The sequence below is a fragment of the Metarhizium acridum genome (genome assembly GCF_019434415.1).
Source record: "Metarhizium acridum strain ARSEF 324 chromosome Unknown scaffold_443, whole genome shotgun sequence".
NCBI classification, from domain to species: Eukaryota; Fungi; Ascomycota; class Sordariomycetes; order Hypocreales; family Clavicipitaceae; genus Metarhizium; species Metarhizium acridum.
Genome location: NW_027094036.1, coordinates 41,808 through 63,945, shown reverse-complemented (window position 1 = coordinate 63,945; position 22,138 = coordinate 41,808). Strand labels below are relative to the sequence as shown.

The following is a 22,138-nucleotide window of genomic DNA, read 5'->3' as shown; positions in this document are numbered from 1 at the left end:
CTTACAAGTTTTGAACCTTGTGCTTTTTTTTAATTCATATATCAATTGGCTCCATTTCTCACTACGCGATAATTCTGGTATCCTTCAAATCGTGTCCCTCTCTTCTATACTCGTGCCATCTTCTCCATCCATGGCATCCGCACCTGTTACACAGCCGCAAGACGGCCAAAAGATACATGCATCTTGGCTCGACCTTCCAACTGAATTGCGGTTCGAGATTCTGGACTCGATATCCCAGGGCGATGGGCATCATCGACTTGCCTTGTACGCCACAGTGTGCTCTGAATGGCGATACTTTTTTGAGAAGATGACTTTTCGTCATCTTTTGCTCGACGATACCGCTCTACAAGACCTTTCTCGCATCATGAGCGGAAAGAACACTCACAGAACTGGTCTCGTTCGTCATATATTATTTTTCATCGTGTTGCCAGGTTATTCTTGCCCGTCATGTCAAAAACTCGAAAGTTGGTTTGACATCTATCGGTATGTTCCATCTTCTACTATCTTCCCTTTTATGATGCCTTGCTAATCAATCACCTTGAGTAGGAATAACCGAATTTTCACTGCTGCAATTGAGATGCTACTTGGCACACTCTCTACCTGGGTACCAAGAGGCCGCTCCGGTGGCTTAACCCTAGAGCTAGCCATCAAGTCTTCTAGTGACTCTAGACATTACTACGATGACATCACCACGCATAGCGACTACCCTTTCAGAAGCTGGGACAATCCCGATGAAACAATCGAAATGACAACGTTTCACACGAAAGATAGTCCCCTTTTTTTTATTGGAAGTCGTCCACGACACTACCAATCTGCCAGATTGGCTTTGGATGGTCCGCAGGGTTATCATCCGGCCGAGAGATACCTCGGGTCCCTGTTGCAATTCCAAGGACTCAAGAATAGCCATCTTCCACGAGTGGAAATTGTCGACTCTCTACTCATAAGGCGTCAGTTCCAGCGACAGATGAGTCCGTTGGCACTTGCCAAACTTGTCCATGAGAGCTTGGTACATATTACCTCCTTTAGACTGGAGAGATTTTGCAGGAGAACCAACCAAGAAGAAGAGAAATATCTCAAAGGTATGTGAGAAATGTTCCCAATAAAAGACTTCTTGGCTAACGTACGCATTTAGACTTTCGAGAACATGTACTGTTATCCCTGCCAGAAAACCTTGAAAGTTTTCACTATTTTGCAGACAATTTCAGAGGGTTCAAGAGGCCAACTCCGGTACAGACCAAGCCATTATCTGCCATGGAGCTATTATACAGTCATGGGCACCGATTCAAGCAAGTTTCTGTTGTTGAGCCCTTGGGCACGGAGAGTTGGCTTGTAGAAATGCAATGTCCTTCAGCCAATGCTCTGACTAAACCTCTATTGCCGGCGCAGTGGCACAAGCTTGAGAGAATCTGCTTTAGATCGGGTATACTGCGTCCTGATAATGACTTGGGCCTCATCAACCGCCTGCTTCTCCTCGTAGCTCCAGTCGCCGAAAACCTGCCGAATCTTGCCAGTTTAGAAATATTCAACACCAGCACTGCCATTTACGGATGCGAATTACCCTCTTGCCTCTTCCGCTACAGCTGTGAGCATTCAGGCGCCGAATTACTCTGGGAAAGTCATTGGCAGCTATTCCCGAATCTGAAAACCGCCGAGTTCGAATTCTATCCCGAAGTTAAGTGCGCGTGGGAAAAGGCTGCGGTCGCGCATACCGGCTATGGCATCACTATTCAGATAAATGAGCCAAAGGAAACAATGAACGCCGAGCACTTTTGGCCGAGGGGTAAGCCTCGGCTCGCAGACGTCTTTAAGCTCGACGCTATTCATCCTTTCACAAGAGCCCTAATGAGAGTTAGGTGTAAGCGGAAGCTGTTCTGGTAGGCCCTACGAGAACTATACTCTGACGTGTTTAGGTAAGCAAATAAAAGAAACATTATTCAGCCGAAGGCTGACTCTACATTAATCCATAAGTTTTCCGAATAATGAGGGTTTGGTGCAGGCTTGACAAATAAGTTTCTATTGGTCCAAATTTTGTATGGGAAATCGCGAAAGAAGGCTGGATTGGTTGGTGGCTCTAGAAAAGTGGGTAAAGGACAGCCACCGTCTGTCGGTGCTTCTTTGTTTACTTCTCTGTTTACAATCGTTTACAATCGTTTACAATCGTTTACAATCGCTAAATTTGCCCAGCGATCTGTTCGTTTGCTTGGCCAGCAGCCTTTCTTCCATTATTGAAACAGATGTACCGCATGGTTGGGTATGGATTATGATTCTAGGGGTAATATTAGTCCTAGATCTGAATTGGCAGTCCATTGCCCGTCTTGCGACCGAACAAAATCACCAAGTAATTTCGTTAGCAGGAGGAAATCTGCCAATCCAACTACAACCTGTCTGGAATGCCGGGACCACCGCAATTCCGAGGTAACTGACACCATTGATATACTATATATGCCTCCCTAACCTGATCAAGCGTGCCAGGTCCAAAGGTGCCGTCCTTGCATTGAGAAAGCTGGCTGTCCGTCCTACCTCAGCTGAGAGATCTGCCCCGAAAAGAACCGACAGAGACGCTGGCCTATCGCCTCCTAACCAGAGATCTGGAACCCAACCTACATCGCCAGAGAAGCTACGGCAACAACATACAGCTAGGAGTTTGTTCGGAGAGCCAGGCAGCCAGCCGCAGATAGTGCTGGGGACGCCGATCCCACCAACCCAAGCGAGCTCGCGGCTCTTCCGGGCTCTAGCTCCCTCACCGCCTGTGCCGCCCTCGACCGATCCTGTCGCCTCACATTCTGATCCATCTACTGTCCGAAGCAGCACGACTGGTGTGGACTACTCTTACCTGGCTGTTAGGTTCCACAAGGGCGGGAAGGACTCGCAAGATGATGCCTCCAAGGCCGGCGCCAGGGCCAAGCAGGCCACTATTCGGCGCGACCATCGTTCACGACGCCGTGCAGGGGAGGCTGTGTCACTAACTCCCACAATCTCTCAACTCGGCGTCTTTGAAGGTTCTGATGGTCCTGGAGAAGGTATCCTTGTGCTGTGGTCCCGGCAGTTTGTTCAAGCTAACCACGGAACGTAGCTGGGAGTCAAGATCGACTACAGGCAAATGAGCTCCCAGATGGGGATGGAATGACCAAGGAAGCGGATGACAGGGGACAGTTCTCTGAATCTGATGTTGACGTCGAGGACTATTTCAACTTGCTGCTTTCACCTGCTCGACCACGGAAGTACCTCGAACACCTAGGGGTAGAGTCTGATTCCGATCTAGGGGACGAAGACGGGAACGATAATAGCAATGCCTTGGACGAAAGCCCTCTTCGCTATTGCTCGCGGCAGCCTTCCAGAAAGTCAGGGCCTCGTCGCCGTGCTCGCCGTGGTCCTGCCCCTGGTACAGGAGGGCGGCCAAAAAAATCTCAAAGGCAAACTCGATCGTCGGGGCCGCCACGACGGTACCGGAGTCCAGTGATGATTCCACCTGAAGAATCGGCCGTATTTCACGCACAAGATCCGGTGTGGAATGGGGACCTGGACGCTTGCGCCTTGACCTGTCGTGATAAAGCAATCCTCCGTGAGTTCTGGACAAAGCTGGACAATGACCAAATGCAATTTTGTGGTCGATGTCAAGAGCGTTGGTTCCAGATGAAGATCGATTCTGATGGCATTTGTGCGCGTTGCTGTCGAAAGGATGATAAACGCGGCCCTGAAGAGCCGTACTTCTTCTCTGTGGACAACCAGTTGGATTTTGGCTCCGTACCGACTCAATTGCCTCAGCTTACACCTACTGAAGAGTCTTTAATAGGCCGTGTTCACGTCCACGTGAATATTATGCTTGTGCGGGGCCAGCAGTACAAATATCGGGGACATGTTGTTCACTTTCTCCGCGAGGTTGGCTTGGTGTACAACCAACTCCCGCTTTTGCCGCGGGAGTTGAACACTGTATTACTCCGTCCTTCCAATACGTCGTCCCATGCAAACCTTAGCCGGCAATTCACCCGCCAGTTCCGTGTACGCCGCCAGCCAGTTGCCATATGGCTTAACTACCTCCGGCGCCATCATCCTGGCTATCGATGCATCGTCATCGACGAAGAGCGGCTGAGTCAATTGCCTCAAGATGGCAATGTCCTGGACGACATCCCCCAGAGCCAGGTGGAGGCTGCCGAAGTTGGACCCGAGGAAGATGAGGAGGCAGAACCGGACCTGGAGGACGAGGCTGCGGTGCCGGACCTTTTGGCCAAGGACACGGAGCTCGATGCTCTGCGGTCTATTCTTGCCGGAGAACCAGAAGCTGAACCAAGGCTTTCCACAAGCTTCCAGGAGCAGGTGCAGCACGAGCTGCAGCTTCCGAATATACGGCGCACACCCATTAATGAGTTCAATCGCTCTCATGCCCTACTCTCCTTAGCTTTTCCCTGCCTCTTTCCTGACGGGAGAGCCGACTTTGTTGAGCCTCGGCTACGGTCAATCGACTACAAGGACTACATCGAGCACGCGATGCGCTGGCATGACGGGCGTTTTGCACGCCACCCGACCTTCCGCTTCGTCGCCTTCAATACTCTGATGCGGTCACAGGCCCGTGCACGGTCCAAATTCTTCGTGAAGCAACACGATGGTAGTCATGAACCGCTCACACGGGAGCAGCTTGTTCAGGCACTGGAGCACAGCGAGGACCCTGAGGCGCAGGTGCTAATCAACTCAATCACAAGACATGCGGTACCTATTCGCGGCACGCGCCCCTTCTGGAACAGGAAGAGGCAGGACCTCGAGGCCTATGCCTACAACCTTGGATGTCCTGGTGCATTCATCACATTCAGCCCGGCAGATTTACACTGGCGGAGTCTCTACCAGCACATGCCCCGATATGATGAATGGCTGGCTGCGTCCGAGTCCGAGAGGATGGGTCTCTCGCGCCAACTTTTGCGTCAGAATCCTCACATTGCTGCTTTCCATTTCTACCGCCGATACTGTTTCTTTCGAGATATCGTGTTAAGCAAGAAGTTCAACATTACGGATTACTGGGATCGGTATGAATGGCAAGGGCGTGGCAGTCCGCACAACCATGGCCTGTACTGGATGGAGAATTGCCCAAGAGTCGACATGGTGGATGAAGCCGCTCGTGATGTTTTTGCACGCACGTGGGGATTCCACATCACTGCCATTAATCCTGAGCCGACTAGGACTATGCCCCAGGGTGAGGGTAACCCCCTGAGCGTAGATCCACTGAGTACAGAACTGACATTCCTGCGTCTCTCACAAATCGTCAACCGCTGCCAGCGCCACAGATGCAATACCACATACTGCTTACGCGTAAGGAAGAGAACCGTTGATCTGGCGAGGGATATGGAAGGCGCTGCTGCAGATATCGAGGCGGCCAATGCGGCCAATCCAGAGCGGGAGTGTCGTTTTGACTTTCCTCGTGCCTTGCGGGAGCTGGCCGCAGTGATCAGGAAGGAAGGCAAGTCGTACTATGTCTTCGAGGCGGCGCGGAATGACAACCTCATGAATCACTTCAATCCCGCCATTATACTAGGCTGGCTAGCCAATATCGACATATCTCCTTGCACCAGCCTACAGGCGGTTATTACGTACGCTGCCAAGTATTGCAGCAAATCTGAGAAGAAGACTGAGCCTTACTGTAAGCTTGCAGACCAGGTTTTGCCGCACACGGCACACCTTCAGCCGCTATTATCCTTCTCCTCTCGCCTGATGAATAAGCTGATTGCCGAGAGAGATTACTCGGCGCAGGAGATTTCCCATCTTCTCCTTAACATTCCTCTGCAGGAAGGCACGCGGATGGTGGTCTCTGTCGACTGCCGTCCTTTGGAGCAACATGCACGTTCGTATCGCGTGGATGAAGATGTCAACGAGACCGTCGGCAGCTACAGGAGGTATCTCGAGAGAAATGACCAGCACGAGGATGCAACTTACCTCGAGTACCTGCAATCGTATAATCTCAAGACGTGGAGGAGACTCGCTGCCAACGCGAAGAAGAGAGTCCTGTCTTACTTTCCTCGATACAGGTCCGTGGAGGCATCTCCCCAGTTTGGTGACTTCTGCCGTGTTAAATTGATGATGGCTCATCCGCATCGCTCTCCAGAGGAGTTGCTCACCGTGGGCGGGCAGCGGTTCGATTCCTTCGCGGCTGCGTACAGGTTTTGCAGAGAGCAGCACCGTGACACCCATGCGGACGATCATTATGGGGAGCCAGATACAAATGAATTGAGGGCTGAGGACGACGAATTTGAGCTTGAGGTCCATGAAGAGCCCATTGTGGATGAAGACTGGCATGAACTCGCCCGCATGCTTCCCGACCGCCCGCTGGAGGAAGAGGATATCGACATGCTCGGCCGCCGAGACATCGACATCAATTATGATTGGACCCCTCACGTTGGACGGTATACTGATGACGGTATTCTCAAGGGCGACTACTGGAAGCAACGCAAGGCGGCAAACCGCCTTGACCTTGATGTGGATCATCAGCCCTTGGAAGCTCGAGATTCCCTAAACCGGGATCAGCGCTTAGTATACGATACCGTGATGGACCACTTCCTGAATCAGGAACCCTCTCAGTTGCTGCTCCATGTGGATGGTGGAGGTGGTACCGGGAAGTCATACCTCATTAATTTGCTCTCCGCGCACCTCCAAGCCGCTGCTGCCGGGAGAGGGACACCTGTTTGGCGTGCCGCGCCCACTGGCGTCGCGGGAAATCAGATATCGGGCACTACTTTGCACTCCCTGTTACACCTTCCAATCAACAAGGACTTCAAGCCCCTCTCGCCCACTGACATGGCCCAGCTCCAGAAGAAGCTGAAGGACATCAACTACCTGATCATCGATGAGAAGAGCATGCTGGGACTGCGACAGCTTTCTTGGATCGATGACCGCCTGCGCGAGGCGTTCCCGAGTAGGAATGAGGAGTTCTTTGGTAGTCTTAACATCCTTCTGGTTGGCGACTTCTTCCAGCTTCCACCCGTGCTACAGAAGCCGCTCTATTACGATAAAGAGGTGCAGGGAGTGGAGATCAAAGGCAGGAACGCATATAGACGCTTCGATAAATCAGTCTTCTTGAAGGTTGTCCAACGGCAACGGGGCGACGATCAGAAGGCGTTTCGCACAGCTCTCGAGGAATTGCGGCTCCTCCAACTGTCAGTCGAGTCCTGGAAACTCCTTTCCGGTCGAGTACAGGCGAAGCTAGATGATCTGGAGGTCGCCAGGTTCGCCAACGCCTTGCGAGTATACGCCACGAAAGATAGGGTGAACGAATATAACCACTACCACCTCGACCGCCTCGGCCGGCCAGTCATTCAGGTCAAGGCTAAGAATGTCGGCCTTGGCGCGGCTGCGGCGCCTGATGACAAGGCGGGCAACCTTGCGAAGCAGATCCCTATATGCATTGGCGCCCGTCTGATGCTGACATCTAACCTTTGGCAGCCAGTTGGTCTCTGCAACGGCGCTCGCGGTACCGTTTACGATATCGGCTGGGCACCGGGGGCTGACCCAGTCCAAGACCCTCCCTGTGTTATCATGATGGAGTTTGACAAGTACAGTGGACCTGTGTTCCTGACCACCGCTGATGGCAGAAAGATTGTCCCGATTCTCCCAGTAGACAGGGACTTCCTCATCGGAAGCACTCTCTGCACTCGCACGCAGTTTCCCCTGATCGTATGCTACGCCATTACGGTTCACAAGTCGCAGAGCATCACTGAAGATGTCATCGTGACAGATCTCTCCTGTCGGGACTTTCAGACTGGTTTAAGCTACGTAGCTGTCTCTCGCGTAAAAACGCTCCAGGGCTTGATGCTGGATGCGCCCTTTGATCGTGGTCACCTGTTTTACGAGTCTCCACCAGAGGGTATGAAGATGAAGATGAGGGATGAGCGGCATAGAAGACGACAGGTCCTTACACGGAATCCATATAGGTCAGACCACGGCTCTGCATAACTAGATAGCTAGCTAAATGTAATGGCTTAATAGTTGCTTGGCCCAAGGACTCCCAGCCTTCGGATGATCGTACCCCTTGCACCCACAGCTCTAACGTGCAAGGGGTGGCGTAGTATTTTATCCTCGTCCTCTTCCCATAATTTCGGGTCACCATGGAACAAATTGACTGGGCGGCGATTTGGCGAATGAGGTGTATGGGGTCAAACTGGGAGCCGATCCATTCCTGTGAGACACAAAAGGAACTACATAGGTTAGATATCTATGACTAAATAATAGTAACCTATGCCTGGAAAAGACTGTTTCGGTTATTTTGCTCTTAGCCTATACTAGTATCTTCTTAGGGCACCCAGATATAGCGAACCAATCCTTTTGCAAAATTCAGGACCTTAATTAAGAAATTAAAGACAGAAATAAATTAAATACCTTAGCCACAAGTCGTATAGATCGAACAGCGTGGACTGGGAATTCAGGTTCCAACAGCCTTATTACGTCGTGTTCATGTACATTGACACCACTAGCCTTAACGAGTCGCGACATCGAGCAGCCAGTCACAAAGAAGCTATATCTAAAAGTGGCATATCAAGCTTCAAGAGCTTTTACAAGTGATGTATGAACATTTAGGAGGCGGGAGACTAGATTTGAACGCTATGGTAGATGATGTTGAGCCCAACACCGTGTAATTTCCATTCTTACGGCGCTGCCAGGGAAGACTATACCACCCTCTTCGCGAAGCCGCATCTATAGGTCTAAGCTATTAGGTTCTGTCGATGAGACATGCTGGTTGAATTATTGAAAGAGAAAATGTTAGCTGTCTGAGTGGGTTGACAGTAAAGAGTCTCCAAAGCCTCAAGCACCTGTCAACGGGTAAAAATACAGGGCGCACTACAACTGAGAGGTAAATAAGCTTTAATTATAGATGGCACTAGTGGAAGTGGCATTTCAATTTCGCCTAGTCTAGGTAAATCCTGACAGTACCTGTTTGAGCAAAGACGGCAAAGATGTAGCTGTGCCTTATGTGAAAGAACTAGAGCAACTGCAGAAAATTGAACCCGTGCAATAGAAAAAAAGTACTTTAATAAAGCTGATCCAATTTGAAAAGTGAAACAGTAACGACAACCAGTGACAGTTTATCTATTGCACATGATGCCTTGTGTAATGTTGACGCTTGCAGCCCTCTCTATCGCCTGCCTTGTCCTGCTGATGGCCAGAATATATACCAGGCGACCCCTTTTACCTAGGGCTTCTGCCGTTAAAGGTGCTAAAACCCCATCCCACCCCCTTTCTGTGATAAATGATTGGAATAATGTTTGTTGCAGGCACACGATAGGCTCCAAGCGGGAAAGGTAGCCTAGCGCTACAAAGGTCTTCTGCGATCTTTGCGATGCTACCAGCAATGTAGCTATAGCTGCGTGTTTTCAATTCGGTGCAATAAGTAAATAAGTGCCTAAACTCTGACCTCATCATTGCTACCAAAGACTGTACCGGCGATACAGGATCAGTTCAATATGGAAAAGAACAAAGCAAAATTACAGTATCCTCTACTTGAAAGGCAAATCCTCGCGGTGGGCTTCATACGACCGGGATAGACAGCAGAGCCTGGCTGGTGGTTATTCCGTTAATAATCGTTAACGCCGCTATGTTTCTGTCTCCGGTAATTTTTAAGAAGGCTTCAGGTTGAGATTCATCACCAGTTTAGAGCGCGAATAGTTGATTTTGCTCGAGGGGCAAACTTTTCTTGTGCAAGACCTTCGACTCTTGTCTCGTGCCTTGACAACTCGACAGTATGGAGGTTTTTAACAGCCAACAGCCCAATTAGACTCATGCACGTCTCCCTGTGTGGTGTCATGTGAGATCATTTCACTGAGGCGGTCGCCTTAAACGGCCACGGTTGCCTAAAAGCGCCGGGTGTGTAATTGGTCACTTTGTCTTGACCAGTATGGGGCAGGAAGTGCCTATAAAGTCGTTGTGCCCTCACTGTGAAGAATAGGTGTAGTTTTTCATTTATTTAATTTGAACAATCTGCTCTTACAAGAACAGAAATATACCAACTCAGTTCATATACAAATATCTACAGAAACTATGCACTGGAATGCAGATGAATTGAAAGAAGTTAAATCCAGACTCAGTGACCTAATCCGCGGCCATAACGCTGAACTTCAACAACTTAAAAAAACAGGAGACCTCCTCGCCTACGTCACTCCACAGAACATTAATATCGTGGAAAACGCCTCATCCAGTGCGAAATTAAGAAGAGGAAAAGTCGAGCGCGGGACTAAGATGGCAGATGAGCAAAAGCGTCTGGAGCAGAGGATTCTGGATTTAGAGGTCTCATCAGGACGTATGTGGGCAAAGATCGGGGAATTGCAAGACCGTGAGAGGGCACTGGAAAATGCAGAGAAGACAAAGGGACATAAGTAAGGGTGTGTTGTCTTCTATCGCAGAATGATTCGGTCCATACCAAGTCTGTCTGTCTTAGCGTCCAACTCCGATTGAAGTTTGTTTAAAGCAAGTTGATTCTCGTCTTCCTCGTATAGTCCATTATCCTTCAAATATCTTGCATATTCGTCACTACGCTCAAAGCGTCGTCGCGTCTCGACCACAAGATGTGGTCGCTGCTGGAAGAATTCGGTTTCTTTTTCCCTGGCTTGCGACTCATCCCCCAAGATCTCACTTCTGAAGAAGTCTAGAAAAGTATGCGAAATTTCCCCCGGCCAGCGAACCAGATAGGCTATGCGGAATGCGTTTGACGTGCGGTTAGCCACCCCCTCGAACCATTCCTTTTGAAGCTGGGCGCATACGCTGTTGTGTTTACTCTTCTCTTCCAGCACGCTAACAAACTGATTGTATAACTTGTCCATGGCAAATTGTAGATGTATATGCCCATCGTGGTTGGTTATCCAGGATGGTGGAGAGAGCAGGCTTCTGGGAATGGTACTAGCAAACTCCCAGTCAATTATTCCTTGTATATTCATGTTCTCATCGACAATAGTATTGCCGCACCGGAAATCAGGATGAGACAGGACGAATGGTCCTTTTTCGGAATGATTTGTGGGACTAAGCTCATGAAAATATGGTTCAAGGTGATGTAGAACAAACATTTCATCCCGAATGTCCTCCTCCGTAAGGTCTTCGTCTAAAATCTCGGCATGCTTTTTGATGTTTTCCCATTGAGCCTTCATATACTCAGCGGCAGAGGTGAATACAGGGAGAGTTTGACGACGTTCGTTTAAGGACGGTGACAACGGCCCAATAAATCTTCCCTCTGGCATCAAGGAGCAAATGGCAGGAAACTCTAGTTGTGAGAGTTCTGCTAAAACGTCTATGATTTGGGAGTAGAAGGCTGCACGTGTTTCCGTTGAACTTTCCAGGAATGTAGCAATCTTGAGTGGCGTGCCGGGGATGAAGCTGGTAATCAAATACATATAGGTGCAGCCTGTTTTTCCAAGCTGCTCGTTATATCCATAAGCATAAACAGACGGGACAGGGATCCGTGTGTTATTTTGGAGATATCTATCGCTTGATAAGCAAAGGCAAAAGGAAAAAAAGGGTAAATAACGCCTACGCACTGTAGAGTATCTACTTCGCTACGTATCTTATCCCAAGGATTATGGACAGCGGGTTCAATAGGCACGCGAACTACCCATTTTGCGACATTATTTTGTGGAACTACGTCGGCATTGACGTCGTGTTGCGAGTCTGTATCGGGGTCAAACTCGACAAAGAAACACGCATTAAAGCTGCCGTTGTCTTGCCCAACGATACGGCATGCTTTCCCATTGTTGTGGCGTGAAGCCAAAGCGCAGATCGCGTCCGGATCCAACGCATCTATGAAGGCTTTCTTTGCCTTCTTCAGGCGCTCTCGCGCTTCTGGAAAAGAGTCTCTTAGGACCTGTTCGGGTGTCCTAGCTTGGCGGTGGCCCCAGGATAAGAGTCGTCCCCAGAGCCGGTGGAAGAGGAGGACTATTGCCGTCCATTTTTTTCGGAGGAGCCCAATAAGAAAAATTGCAGCCATGGCCCGTACATTGATTTTGGTGATGACATATTGAATGTCCGAGTTGGCCCCTGCAAATAAAACCAAAGGGTTCCAGCTAGTGAGACGGCCAATAGTATTTCCGGACAAGCCTTGCTGGCTGTTTAGGGTTAGGGTCCCTTCTACCGCTCAGAATAAGCCCGTACCACTATTACGTCTAAAGTAATATATTCACTACTCTAGGAAATGCTCTGGTATATCGTCCGAGACATCGAGTCGTTAATATGGGAAGCAGTTTGATCAATGCCCGTCCGCTGCCTACTCCTAGCCTACTTGACGACGCGCAGCGCACATGCCTTAGTGTTAACCTTATCCAAGTCAGGAGAAACTTTAACACGGTATTCATCATTGACGACCGTGTGCCAGGATGCAAGCTTGTTGCTTGGGGGAGGTGATGCCTTGGTGGACGCCGGGACTGCTCTAATAGTGCGAGTGGGTGATGTCCGTGTATACATGAATGAGCATATGTGCGTTCAGATTTCAAGGGCCCCAACATTTCATTATCGAGGTACTGTCTCTCAGTAACTTAACCCGGCACCTAAACCGGTGACGGGCAATACGAATAACATAAGCCATTCCGCTTCCTTCGCTTTGTGCAGCAATCTGCACAGGAAAAGGCTAACAATACACTTATTGGGATGTTAGGGGTATCCTAAAAATCTGCTCTGCCTACTGACAACTACACAGATTGGAAAAGAACCATGACTGTTAAAATTTGCGTTGCCGCACAAGTTCAGAAAGCGTGGCGAGGCAGTAAAGTATGTCGCGTTGTTTGTTACAGAGACCGTATTAGTAGTGGGCTACGAAGAGACCTTGGCACCGTGTGGGAATCTAGTACAGTAACAACAATACATAAAGTATAGCCTTACAAAATATGGTGTATATATTAATAGCTATAAACTCGGTATTCTAATTGCTGAGAACGCCACTCGTTTGACAATCACTAATAATATTATTCAACTGCCAGTCTAACTAAGTGGGTTACATTGCCTAACCGGTTTAGTTGAAGATCATTCAGCTGAGTGATGCGGTCTAAAAGAGGACTGACTAGACTGGATCAACTGGCCATTCGCTCAGTTGGACTGGATAAGTGACCAACTACTAGCTTCACTGTCTGAACAAAGTAGCTGCCTGGTAATGAGCCCCTTGTTCCTTATGGGTTGGTACTCACAGTTGTAGCCAATTTCTTATCGCTTACATTCTCGTTCCGGTGAGCAACTTTGTTGTCTCCTTCTTCGTAATTTGACGGTCTTTGAAGCTGGGTGGCTATCTTGTTTCTAAAAACCAAGATACCTGGATGGTCAGCGAAGAATCTGTCGATGTCCTTGAGTGATCGGTTGGCTGTCTCAGGATAAGAGAAGTAGGTAGTGGGAACAAAAGACGCGCAAATTGCGACCCAGATGATCCAGAATTTGTGACGCAGATGTTCGAATCCCGGAGGCGTGATTTGAGCCACCATGTAATTCATAATCCAGTTAATGGCCATGGCAAGGCTTGCTCCTTGGGATCTGAATGCCAGGGCGTTAATCTCCGCTGGGTACAACCACAGTACGCCGAGAACGCGCGTGGCGAAACAGGCAAAAAAGACAAAGACAAAGTAAAAGCTAGCAGCAACGACGCTCAGCTTGAAAGGACCCCCCCTGCCAGTTTCCGAAAGTCCAAGAGCTGTTGAAATTATCATCCAGCAGAGGGCACATCCAGCGGCAGAGGTCATCATAGCCTTGCGACGTCCGTAGCACTCAACGACAAAATATGCAAGGAATGAGAAAATGAGGCAATCAACAGAGCCGGCGGCAGCTATGATTCTGGCCAGGAGCTCATTAAGGCCGATTGAATGAATAAGGACATACTGCTTTCTCAATTGTGCCTTATTGCCGGCGGCTTAATCCTGATTCAACTCTCCGTCATGTAATATGAGGTCACATTAATACCGCTAATCTGGTTCATTGCTTGCTCCACGCGCCAAGAGTCATTCGACGAACGACGTCAGCAGGTCCCTTGCCAGAGAAGAGCCGCCACCACGTGTAGGTGACGGCATACTCGGTGTCCAGGATGCCCTTAACGATGGAGAATTGTGTTCTGACTGATGGTGAATCGGCAGTGGCATCGTTGCCTTGAAGTGCTGCGAGCACGTTATGCGCTTTGTCATACTTTCCCTTGCGAATCAACAGACACGGAAAATCCGGCAGGAAGGGGCATATCAGCATGATGAGCCCAGACAAGACTGTTCTTGTGGTTAGAATACCCTTGTCAAGCAACAGAATATTGTGGACCACTCAGAAACTTGGAAAGCTAGTGGAAATCTCCATGATACGCTGCCTGGAGCGAACGAGAAGTCCAAGGTGAGCCACTGTGACAAGCAGAATCCGGTGATGCAGTTTGCCATTTGGATAATGACTAGTTTTGCACGCCTTCGCATCTTTGACGTCTCGGACTGCCACACGCTAGGAGTGGCAGTATTCATGCGAGTACCCAAGCCAGCCACGACACGGCCAACGTACATGTGGGCTGCAAGGCAGGATGCAGCTTGGATGACGGCGCAATGGCAACAATAAAGCTACCGAGTATAAGAATTCTCGGTCTGCCGAGCTTGTCGCCAGAATACAAAGTGGATAATGCTCCAGCAAAACAACCAAGGTTGTATACAGATGTCGTGGTCCCTTGGTCTTGTGCTGAGGGATTGCCCATCGTGTCGAGGAAATCTTGCTCGACTAGGACATTTGCCAACACACCCTACGCGAGTCTTAAGTGAAGGTGCCATGTAGGGATACCCGGGCTTACCTGGTCGTATCCGTAGAAGACAAGAGCGGTGCTTGCAGCTATGGAAATCCAAATAGTATAAGTATTTCCGTTTTTTATAAAATACTTATGAATTATTTTAACTACTTGTATGAGAAAACCAGCAACGTATATATAACTTAAGATAAACTTAAATATTTACGGGTACCTCTAAACACTCTACTTCTCGGCAGCCAACACTCTACAATTGATATTGTGAGTCGAGGGCTCACGATATTAGTTTTCGCTACTAACTCCGCATATGTCGCTCAAGGCGCCACGACTTAGATTTGCAGCTGGGTATGCAATGCATGGGAAAGGAGCACAGGCGCTGAGGTCAAGAACAAGGGTATGTGGGACATCCTTCTTTAGGAGATTGAGCCTAGGCATGACATCTCCTGCGCGGACGTTCACAGACTTTTTCGCGTGGCGAAAGGTCGATAATTCTTCTCCATTAAATGGGCAACAGGGACCGAGTCTGTCTGTGGTCTGTAGTCTTGTATGACATCAATTCTAGCACGCCGGGTGTCTGGTGCTTCTCTTCGCGTAGAAGGTTAGTCCGTTCCGTTCGAAAAATCGTCGGTGAGACGTCACAAACCGTGTCGGGGGAACAGACACCCCGGAAACCCATCTGTGACATTGTATTGGTAGTGTTAATAAAGCACATGTTTGGTCTCGGTCATTGCATGTGTGAGACTTTGCAGTACGATTCAATCGCTGCGGCTGGCATATATGTATTTAGAGCGGCTTTGCGCCGGTTGGTGCTCTATCCCGCACCCTCAAGGCTCTCCCGATATTTATCTCTCAACATAAAAGGTATAGCGGAGATTGCTCGGCCATTTGGTGGCACTCACGTTGTATTTTGATATGACCGTTCAAGAGTTGTTGACGGATGCCACTCGGTTTTCAGAGCATTAATAAAAGAGCACAAAAGCAAGCGGAGCTCTTTCCCTGACTGAAATCCAGCTTCCAAGAAGGACATCAGAAGAGTGGTTACGCAAGGCTATACTTGGCGATTCAAGCCCATCAAGTAGCATGGTGGGAATGTGCACACTGTAGAGATATATTCGATCACGATCATAGCCAAGGACGTGGACCTCAAAGAGCAATTTAGCCACTATCCCGAGGAGGGAGGGAAAAGGAAGCTCTCCGTTCCCGCCTGCGGTAATTGTAGTCTCTCCAGGGGAGGAAGGTTGTCGTAGCACGTACCGGAATGATCCCACCGCGTTTGCACGGATCTTGCAACCGCTTAGAAGGGAGGACACGCCGGATGTTCTGGGCGCAGGAAATCGAACTAGCCACAACGTAGCTGTCAACGTTGCCATATTTTCGTATGCGATTGAGATCGAGTAAGACCGCGGCACGCTTGGCACCGTAAATGCCATCAGCATGGAACGTAATTCTAAGCTCTTTCCAAGGAAAAAGACGTTGGTAGGGCTACAAATTATTAGAGTTTTGTTTCCGTTTCAGACGGTATATAGGGGCAACAAGGAGGTGAAGTACGCGTACTCATGCGAGAAAATTCCATTCTGTCCCAAGAGTGTGTATAGCACTGCTAGTTTAATATCGATGCCCCGAGCGATAGGTGAAAGTAGATCCCAAACTGCGCCAGTGATAACGCTCTTGATTTCTTCTGCGGGTTCTGGCAGCTTATTTGTTTCATGTTTTCTGAATCGGAATTTGGGTTCGGGGATATATTTGGCGACCCCGGGAGTGAAAGATGCTGGAGGAGCCTCCGCAGCCAAAATTGTCCGTCCGGCTTTCTTTGAACGCGGCATGGTACCTGCATTGGCAAGCCAAGAACGTTGACGATTGGGCAAGGAGACCCGTGCCGGGCGTGCGTTAACCTGCGATGGTGAACATACTCTCAATGGGGGAGGATTCGAGACGATGGTCGTCATTGTGGCAACTGACGATGGCTAGTTCGACGAGAATCGAGAAAGGCAAGAGGTGATATAGCTGGGGATATCACCCAAACGATGGTCCTGTAGTAAGTCTTGGTAAACTGTTTGTGGAGTATGTTGTGTCTTTGGAAGGAAGTAGTTGAATGACGGACAGGGGGACAGTTTGACCTCCAGCACCACGTACTTGGCTAAAAACAAGCATGACCTCGATACTCTAGCATTGCATTCCAAGTCTGTGAACGGCGTGGCAGCTAGAGTATTTTTCCAGCTTGGGCCGTCAGAACAGCGGAGGTTTACGAGTAGATGGACACCACGCCATCTTGTCGCCTTCAACCTAATCACGGAGTCCCTGGAGAAAGACGGCCTAAAAGTTCTTGAGCATGAAGCTGCCCATAGAAGTGAGTGCCCATGGTGTAATCGCGATATCAGGAGAGAGTCGTCGGTCCAGGAGCTCGACCTCGGGTATACTGAGGAACATTTGGGCCACGGCCCAGTCTGCTATCGAGAGATGACTGACTGCGAACTCCTTAGATATTGGCGTACGGGACATTTCTGGGCTGCTCTTGCGAAGGCTACTCGCACTGAAGCGGACTATCGACAAGACTCACGCCCTCAACGGCCCCAGGAACCGTTAATACGCACGGGTTATGTCGATTCTGGAACTGCCATACCCGGCAGCTCTTCCTCCCCATCCGCAACGGATCGCATTTCAGAGCAGGAACACGATGAGGAAATGGCTTCATCTTCCGTCGGCGCGAGGGAAGCATCCCCGCCTGGCTGCTCTATTCCAGATGTTTCGCTCTCGTCATCTCCTCCCGGTCTGGGCTCTTCATCTGCCTTTGTGCCATCAGTTGGCGATGTGAATGAAGATGACTTGATAGACCGGAGCGGACTTCCGGAACAGACCACAGTGCATCTCTCGATGACGTTTCTGCAGTGCATATCCAGTTGCTGCCTTGAGCAAAATGTTAATGCCCTGATCTAGAAAGCTCATGTAGGGGCACGGACTATTAGGAAGCTTGAGATACAAGCACGCTGGGATCGAAAAAAATCGCACGCTCACCTAGGAGAAAGCATAACTTCGTGGGTGAAGATGACGGCGGTCTGTCCGCCGTGGCTTTGATCGGCAAACTGTGGAGGGTTACCGATCCACACATCATCTTGTGTGAAGGAAAGAAGGCCGACGGCGAATGCTACTATGATGATAAAAAGATGCAACTTGCTGCGGGTGTGACTGAAAAAAGATTGGCCCAGTACCTCGGCGAGGCAATTACGGCCTGGAATGCCTCAGATGGCCGCGATGACCAGCAGGTTTCAGATTGCACAGGGTCAAATAGCTTTCTTGCTTACACATAGAATACCACAGCATATTTGTTATGGCGGCAACTAATACCTTGATCCGCTTTATTGACTTTAGGTTTGGGAATGACTACGATTCTTATTTAAGAGCGGAAAACACACAGCAGCAGCTAGAGCTTGTTAATATCAATAAAAAGGATGTGTGTGTGTACATGAACACGACACGACCGTTTTGTATGGAGAAGCCGGTCGACAGACAAGCAGTCCTTTGCATCGTATTGTCGATAATGCGGCGATGGCAGTCACGTCTACAGAAAGATTACGATGCGCATATGGACTCATCGGATTAGAGAAAGAACTGCAAAAATCTGTGTGTGCATTCTGCATTCATGTTTTCTTCTCTTTATGGACGTAAGGCTTATGAAGCCTTGCTTTCATGGGAGTTACTGTAACTACCGGTATGGCACTTTGGGTAGTTGTTTGGAACTCGTAACACTCGCACGAACCCAAGGCATGAACAGACTGAATACGTACAGAAAAGCAAACTGTTTGCAGGATATAAATGAGGTATAGAGTTGTATGACTTGCCAACGATAAAGTGACAAGGGGGACGGCTGACAATATTAGAGCCGTAGTCTGGGAACTTTGCTCACATACATTGGCTCCCAAGCTTGCATTTCACGCACTGCTGTCTTGAAAACAGGGTTGCCTATGCTCTCTGCGCTCTGTGTGCTTAGTCAATCAACCTCGCGTGAAGGGAATAGGTAGCAGCGCATGTACGATTGTAGACTCCTGTGAATGATGGGCTTGCTTCAGCTGCATGGTTTCGAGTAGAATCGCATGTCAGTAGTGTATCTTGAGAGACTCATTTTAATGTAGATTCTTAAAAACACAACTGACCTTCGTCGTCACATATATCTACTTTCTGCTCGTCAATTGTCGTGTGCGTTCAATTGTTGCCTGCCAATGCCACGGAGAAGGTCCGCCGCGACTCAACCACAGGGCTTGTGTTTTTGTAGTATAAATTTTACACCAAGCTGACTTGTGGTATTATAGGAGCAACCCCATTCAAAGTACATGGCGGATATTTCTACCAGGTACCACATGACAAAAGCGTGAAATGGTATGGAGAAATCACCGACTAGATAAAGAGGCTCTAAATTGCTATGGGCAAAGCTTAGGGGCTTATACCCAGAGTGGTGGTATATTGCAAGTGTTACAATCTAGTTTCTGGGTTGCAACTAGGTATTAGAAATACTACCAACAGTTTCCTAGACAACAAGGCTAGCTATCAACTAGCTAGACCATCTTTAGTTACGCAGATTGGATGTATGTGACTAGGTTTGGCGTAAAATACATATAAATTACAGCCAGCCAAAGTAAAAGTCGCCCTTTTATTATATTCCTTCATCTGTCTTTCAATCTCATTATTTAGACTTCAAATTCTTTAGAAGGCCGGGTTCCTCCCTACATGGTCTGAGTTCTGCAAGCGGGCTCGAAGCAATATACCCGGCCAACTAGCGATTGGGAATTTGTGAGTTGAGAACCAGCTCTTGTTATCTGTACGCTGGCTGGTCTCTGCCTCGTTTGCTTGGTTGACAACTGCCTCTGCCAAAACCCGCTCAATGTCCAGTCTAGGGAGCGTCTTTTCGAGCTCAACAAAGAGTTCATTGGCCACAACCTCTTCTCTCACTGCCAGTGAGAAGTCCATCATGACACCGAATCGCACCAGTCGGGAGAATGAGTCCATCCTCTCGGCAATGCCGGGGCTGGTGTGAACGGCAATGGCGGTCCAAACCTTGTGGCTGTCTTCCCTCGAGATGCCGTGAGATTGGCAGTGGTGGTGGGCGGCATCTGCCCCTTCAACCTCGAATCGCTGGGGTCCGTTAAACTTATCGCTGGTCCCCAGGTCATGGCAGACGCAGGCGACAAAGAGGAGAGGCAAATTGTCGGGTTGCGCCCATTCCGAGCCTTCCTTTTGGGCCAACCACTGGGCCGCGAGAAACACCCGGATCGAGTGGTTGAAGATGGGCCGTTGAAGTGTCTGCCATGCAAGGCTCAAGGCGCTCGAGCAGAGCGTAGTTGGAGGTATTGTAGCCAGCACCTCTGGCGGCAGATTAACCTCGGTCTCGTTCCTTTCCATCTTGGTGCTGTATGTAAGTCTTCACTTGGGCGGCTTCCACTTTCCCCCCTCACCCCAGATTCGCGCCCTGCAGCTGACCTGTTGACAGACGGGGCAACAATGTGGGGATTGGATTGGGTGCTTACGTGGCGTTTAAGAGTGGAACAGTGATGGGGGCCATTTGTAATACAAACATCCGGCTGAGTATTGATGTTTCGGTACCTGGGTATCTGGCATATAGCTTCGTAATATGAGTTCTTGCAATATAAACTACACATTGCCTGGGGTAACTGAGTGCCGGTAGGTAGCAGCGATTATCTTCATTGAATCATTCTATTGGGCAAAATGGCGCCGTATCTGGTCCGTCTTAGAGTGTAAAAACGGGTACCCGTGGGCAGAGCATTAACAAGAAAACTACATTTTCAATTTTCAAAAAAGCTTAAATAATTAATAATAAATCTAATAAAATAGTTGAATTATAATAATAAATACATAAATTAGCTAATATTATAACCAATTAGCTCACATAAAAAAGTGGGTCCTTCCAGCTTATTATAAGCTTAAAAACTAGATTATGTAATTTTCGAAAAACACACTACACTACACTACACTATAAAAACTATAAAATGTAGTTTTTACAGTTCTAGGCTTATAAGAGCTTATAAGGACCCACTTTTTTATGTTAGCTTATAGTAAAAGGTTTATACTATTTATCCGTAAAACTTATAATCTTATAAGAATTTTATTAGATTTAATATAATTTTTTATATTTGAAACTACAAAAACTACAAAACTACAAAACTACACTACAGTTAATGCTCTGCCCGTGGGCACCCGTGGGTATCCAAGTTTTTCTTGGGTTATTCGTGGGCTACCCATTTTATTATGTAGGTGGTTTAGGTATACCACGGTGTTACGAACGTCACTGCACGAGACGCGGGAAGCTGGGCCGCACTGGCAAGGGTAGGCACAGCTGCTAACTAACAAGGACATCAAGTCACGTGATGGCTCATTGGATTATATAGATGATCCAACGAGACGGGATCATTAGGATTATTAGGCGATCCAAATAATTCGGGTCTATAATAGAGAGATAGACGGATACTTAAGGAGAAGGTATTCCTATAGTTAGATAGTTTAAATCTCTATTAATTAATCTAAGTAATAATCTTACTATTAAGAGTTATACTCTTAATAGCCTTATTATAATACTACTTAAAAGCTACTTTATAGCATTTAACTTAACTTACTTTCTAAGAAATAAACCTATTATGCCTTAGAACCTAAGCCACTATTACATTTTAATTAATCCTATTTAGTAAGTTACCTTAAAACTTTAAGTAATAACGACTTCTAAGATATTTACTTTAAGCGGAAAGACTACTAACTCTAGGGAGATAATAAAGTACCTTTATAATAAGATTACTAAGCTTAAGAAGTAGAATTAATAGCTTCTTAACTAATAGAATAATCTCTACGAGAAACTTAAGGTACAAGAAGAGAAACTTATAGTAGTTTAAAATCTTACACCTATATTCTCTATTAATAATAATAACATGCTAAAATTCCCTAAGCTTAAATTATACGATAGTTATAAGAGTAATGTGAGGAACTTTCTCATATAAGCCTAAGCTTACCTACAAGTTAACGAAAAAATCTATACGACACTTAAGTCACAGATTCTTTATATTAGTAACCTCTTAACTAGGAAAGTAATAGAATAATAGGAGCTAACCCTTCGCGTATATCTTAAGCATAGCGCTAAAGCTAGAGTGGAAGTTATTTATATCTTCTTTAATTACGAAACCTTTAAAGAATAACTTCTCGCTATATTTAGAAACCCTAATAAGCATAAAGAAGCTATATAATAGCTTACTTAACTTAAGTAAACCAAATCTACAGCTTATTACGCTAGGGAGTTTAAACGCATCGTAGTAAAACTTAACTAGAATACTAAACCTAAAATAGAAGTCTTCTATTAAGAACTTAAAGAAGAAGTAAAGGATAACATTTATTAAGAAGATCGTTCTAAGTTATTTAATAACTTCGTTAAAATGGTTATTAAGGCAAATA

General features: G+C 47.7%; 6 protein-coding genes across 6 annotated transcripts; 3 read left to right on the top strand and 3 right to left on the bottom strand.

The window, feature by feature from the left end:
- Positions 1-130: 130 nt before the first annotated feature.
- On the top strand, positions 131-1,878 carry J3458_017725 (uncharacterized protein; the record flags this gene model as incomplete). Its single annotated transcript, XM_007814410.2, has 3 exons — positions 131-483; positions 547-1,079; positions 1,133-1,878. The coding sequence occupies 3 exons, from the start codon at positions 131-133 to the stop codon at positions 1,876-1,878; spliced, it is 1,632 nt and encodes a 543-aa protein (XP_007812601.2).
- Positions 1,879-9,940: 8,062 nt separating this feature from the next.
- J3458_017724 (uncharacterized protein) lies at positions 9,941-10,353 on the top strand. The gene has a single exon (XM_066121114.1). It carries the CDS (start codon positions 10,012-10,014, stop codon positions 10,348-10,350), a length of 339 nt encoding a protein of 112 aa, XP_065973871.1. The 5' UTR covers positions 9,941-10,011; the 3' UTR covers positions 10,351-10,353.
- Positions 9,981-11,354, bottom strand: J3458_017723 (uncharacterized protein; the record flags this gene model as incomplete). The annotated part of the gene is made up of 1 exon (XM_007814406.2): positions 9,981-11,354. One exon carries the CDS (start codon positions 11,352-11,354, stop codon positions 10,365-10,367), a length of 990 nt encoding a protein of 329 aa, XP_007812597.2. The 3' UTR covers positions 9,981-10,364.
- Positions 11,355-13,905: 2,551 nt separating this feature from the next.
- Positions 13,906-14,169, bottom strand: J3458_017722 (uncharacterized protein; the record flags this gene model as incomplete). Its single annotated transcript, XM_007814405.2, has 1 exon — positions 13,906-14,169. The coding sequence occupies one exon, from the start codon at positions 14,167-14,169 to the stop codon at positions 13,906-13,908; it is 264 nt and encodes an 87-aa protein (XP_007812596.2).
- A 2,550-nt stretch (positions 14,170-16,719) lies between these two features.
- J3458_017721 (uncharacterized protein) lies at positions 16,720-17,629 on the top strand (the record flags this gene model as incomplete). The annotated part of the gene is made up of 2 exons (XM_066121113.1): positions 16,720-16,730; positions 16,807-17,629. 2 exons carry the CDS (start codon positions 16,720-16,722, stop codon positions 17,627-17,629), a joined length of 834 nt encoding a protein of 277 aa, XP_065973870.1.
- Positions 17,630-19,133: 1,504 nt separating this feature from the next.
- Positions 19,134-20,086, bottom strand: J3458_017720 (uncharacterized protein; the record flags this gene model as incomplete). Its single annotated transcript, XM_007814404.2, has 1 exon — positions 19,134-20,086. The coding sequence occupies one exon, from the start codon at positions 20,084-20,086 to the stop codon at positions 19,391-19,393; it is 696 nt and encodes a 231-aa protein (XP_007812595.2). The 3' UTR covers positions 19,134-19,390.
- Between the last annotated feature and the right edge of the window lie 2,052 nt (positions 20,087-22,138).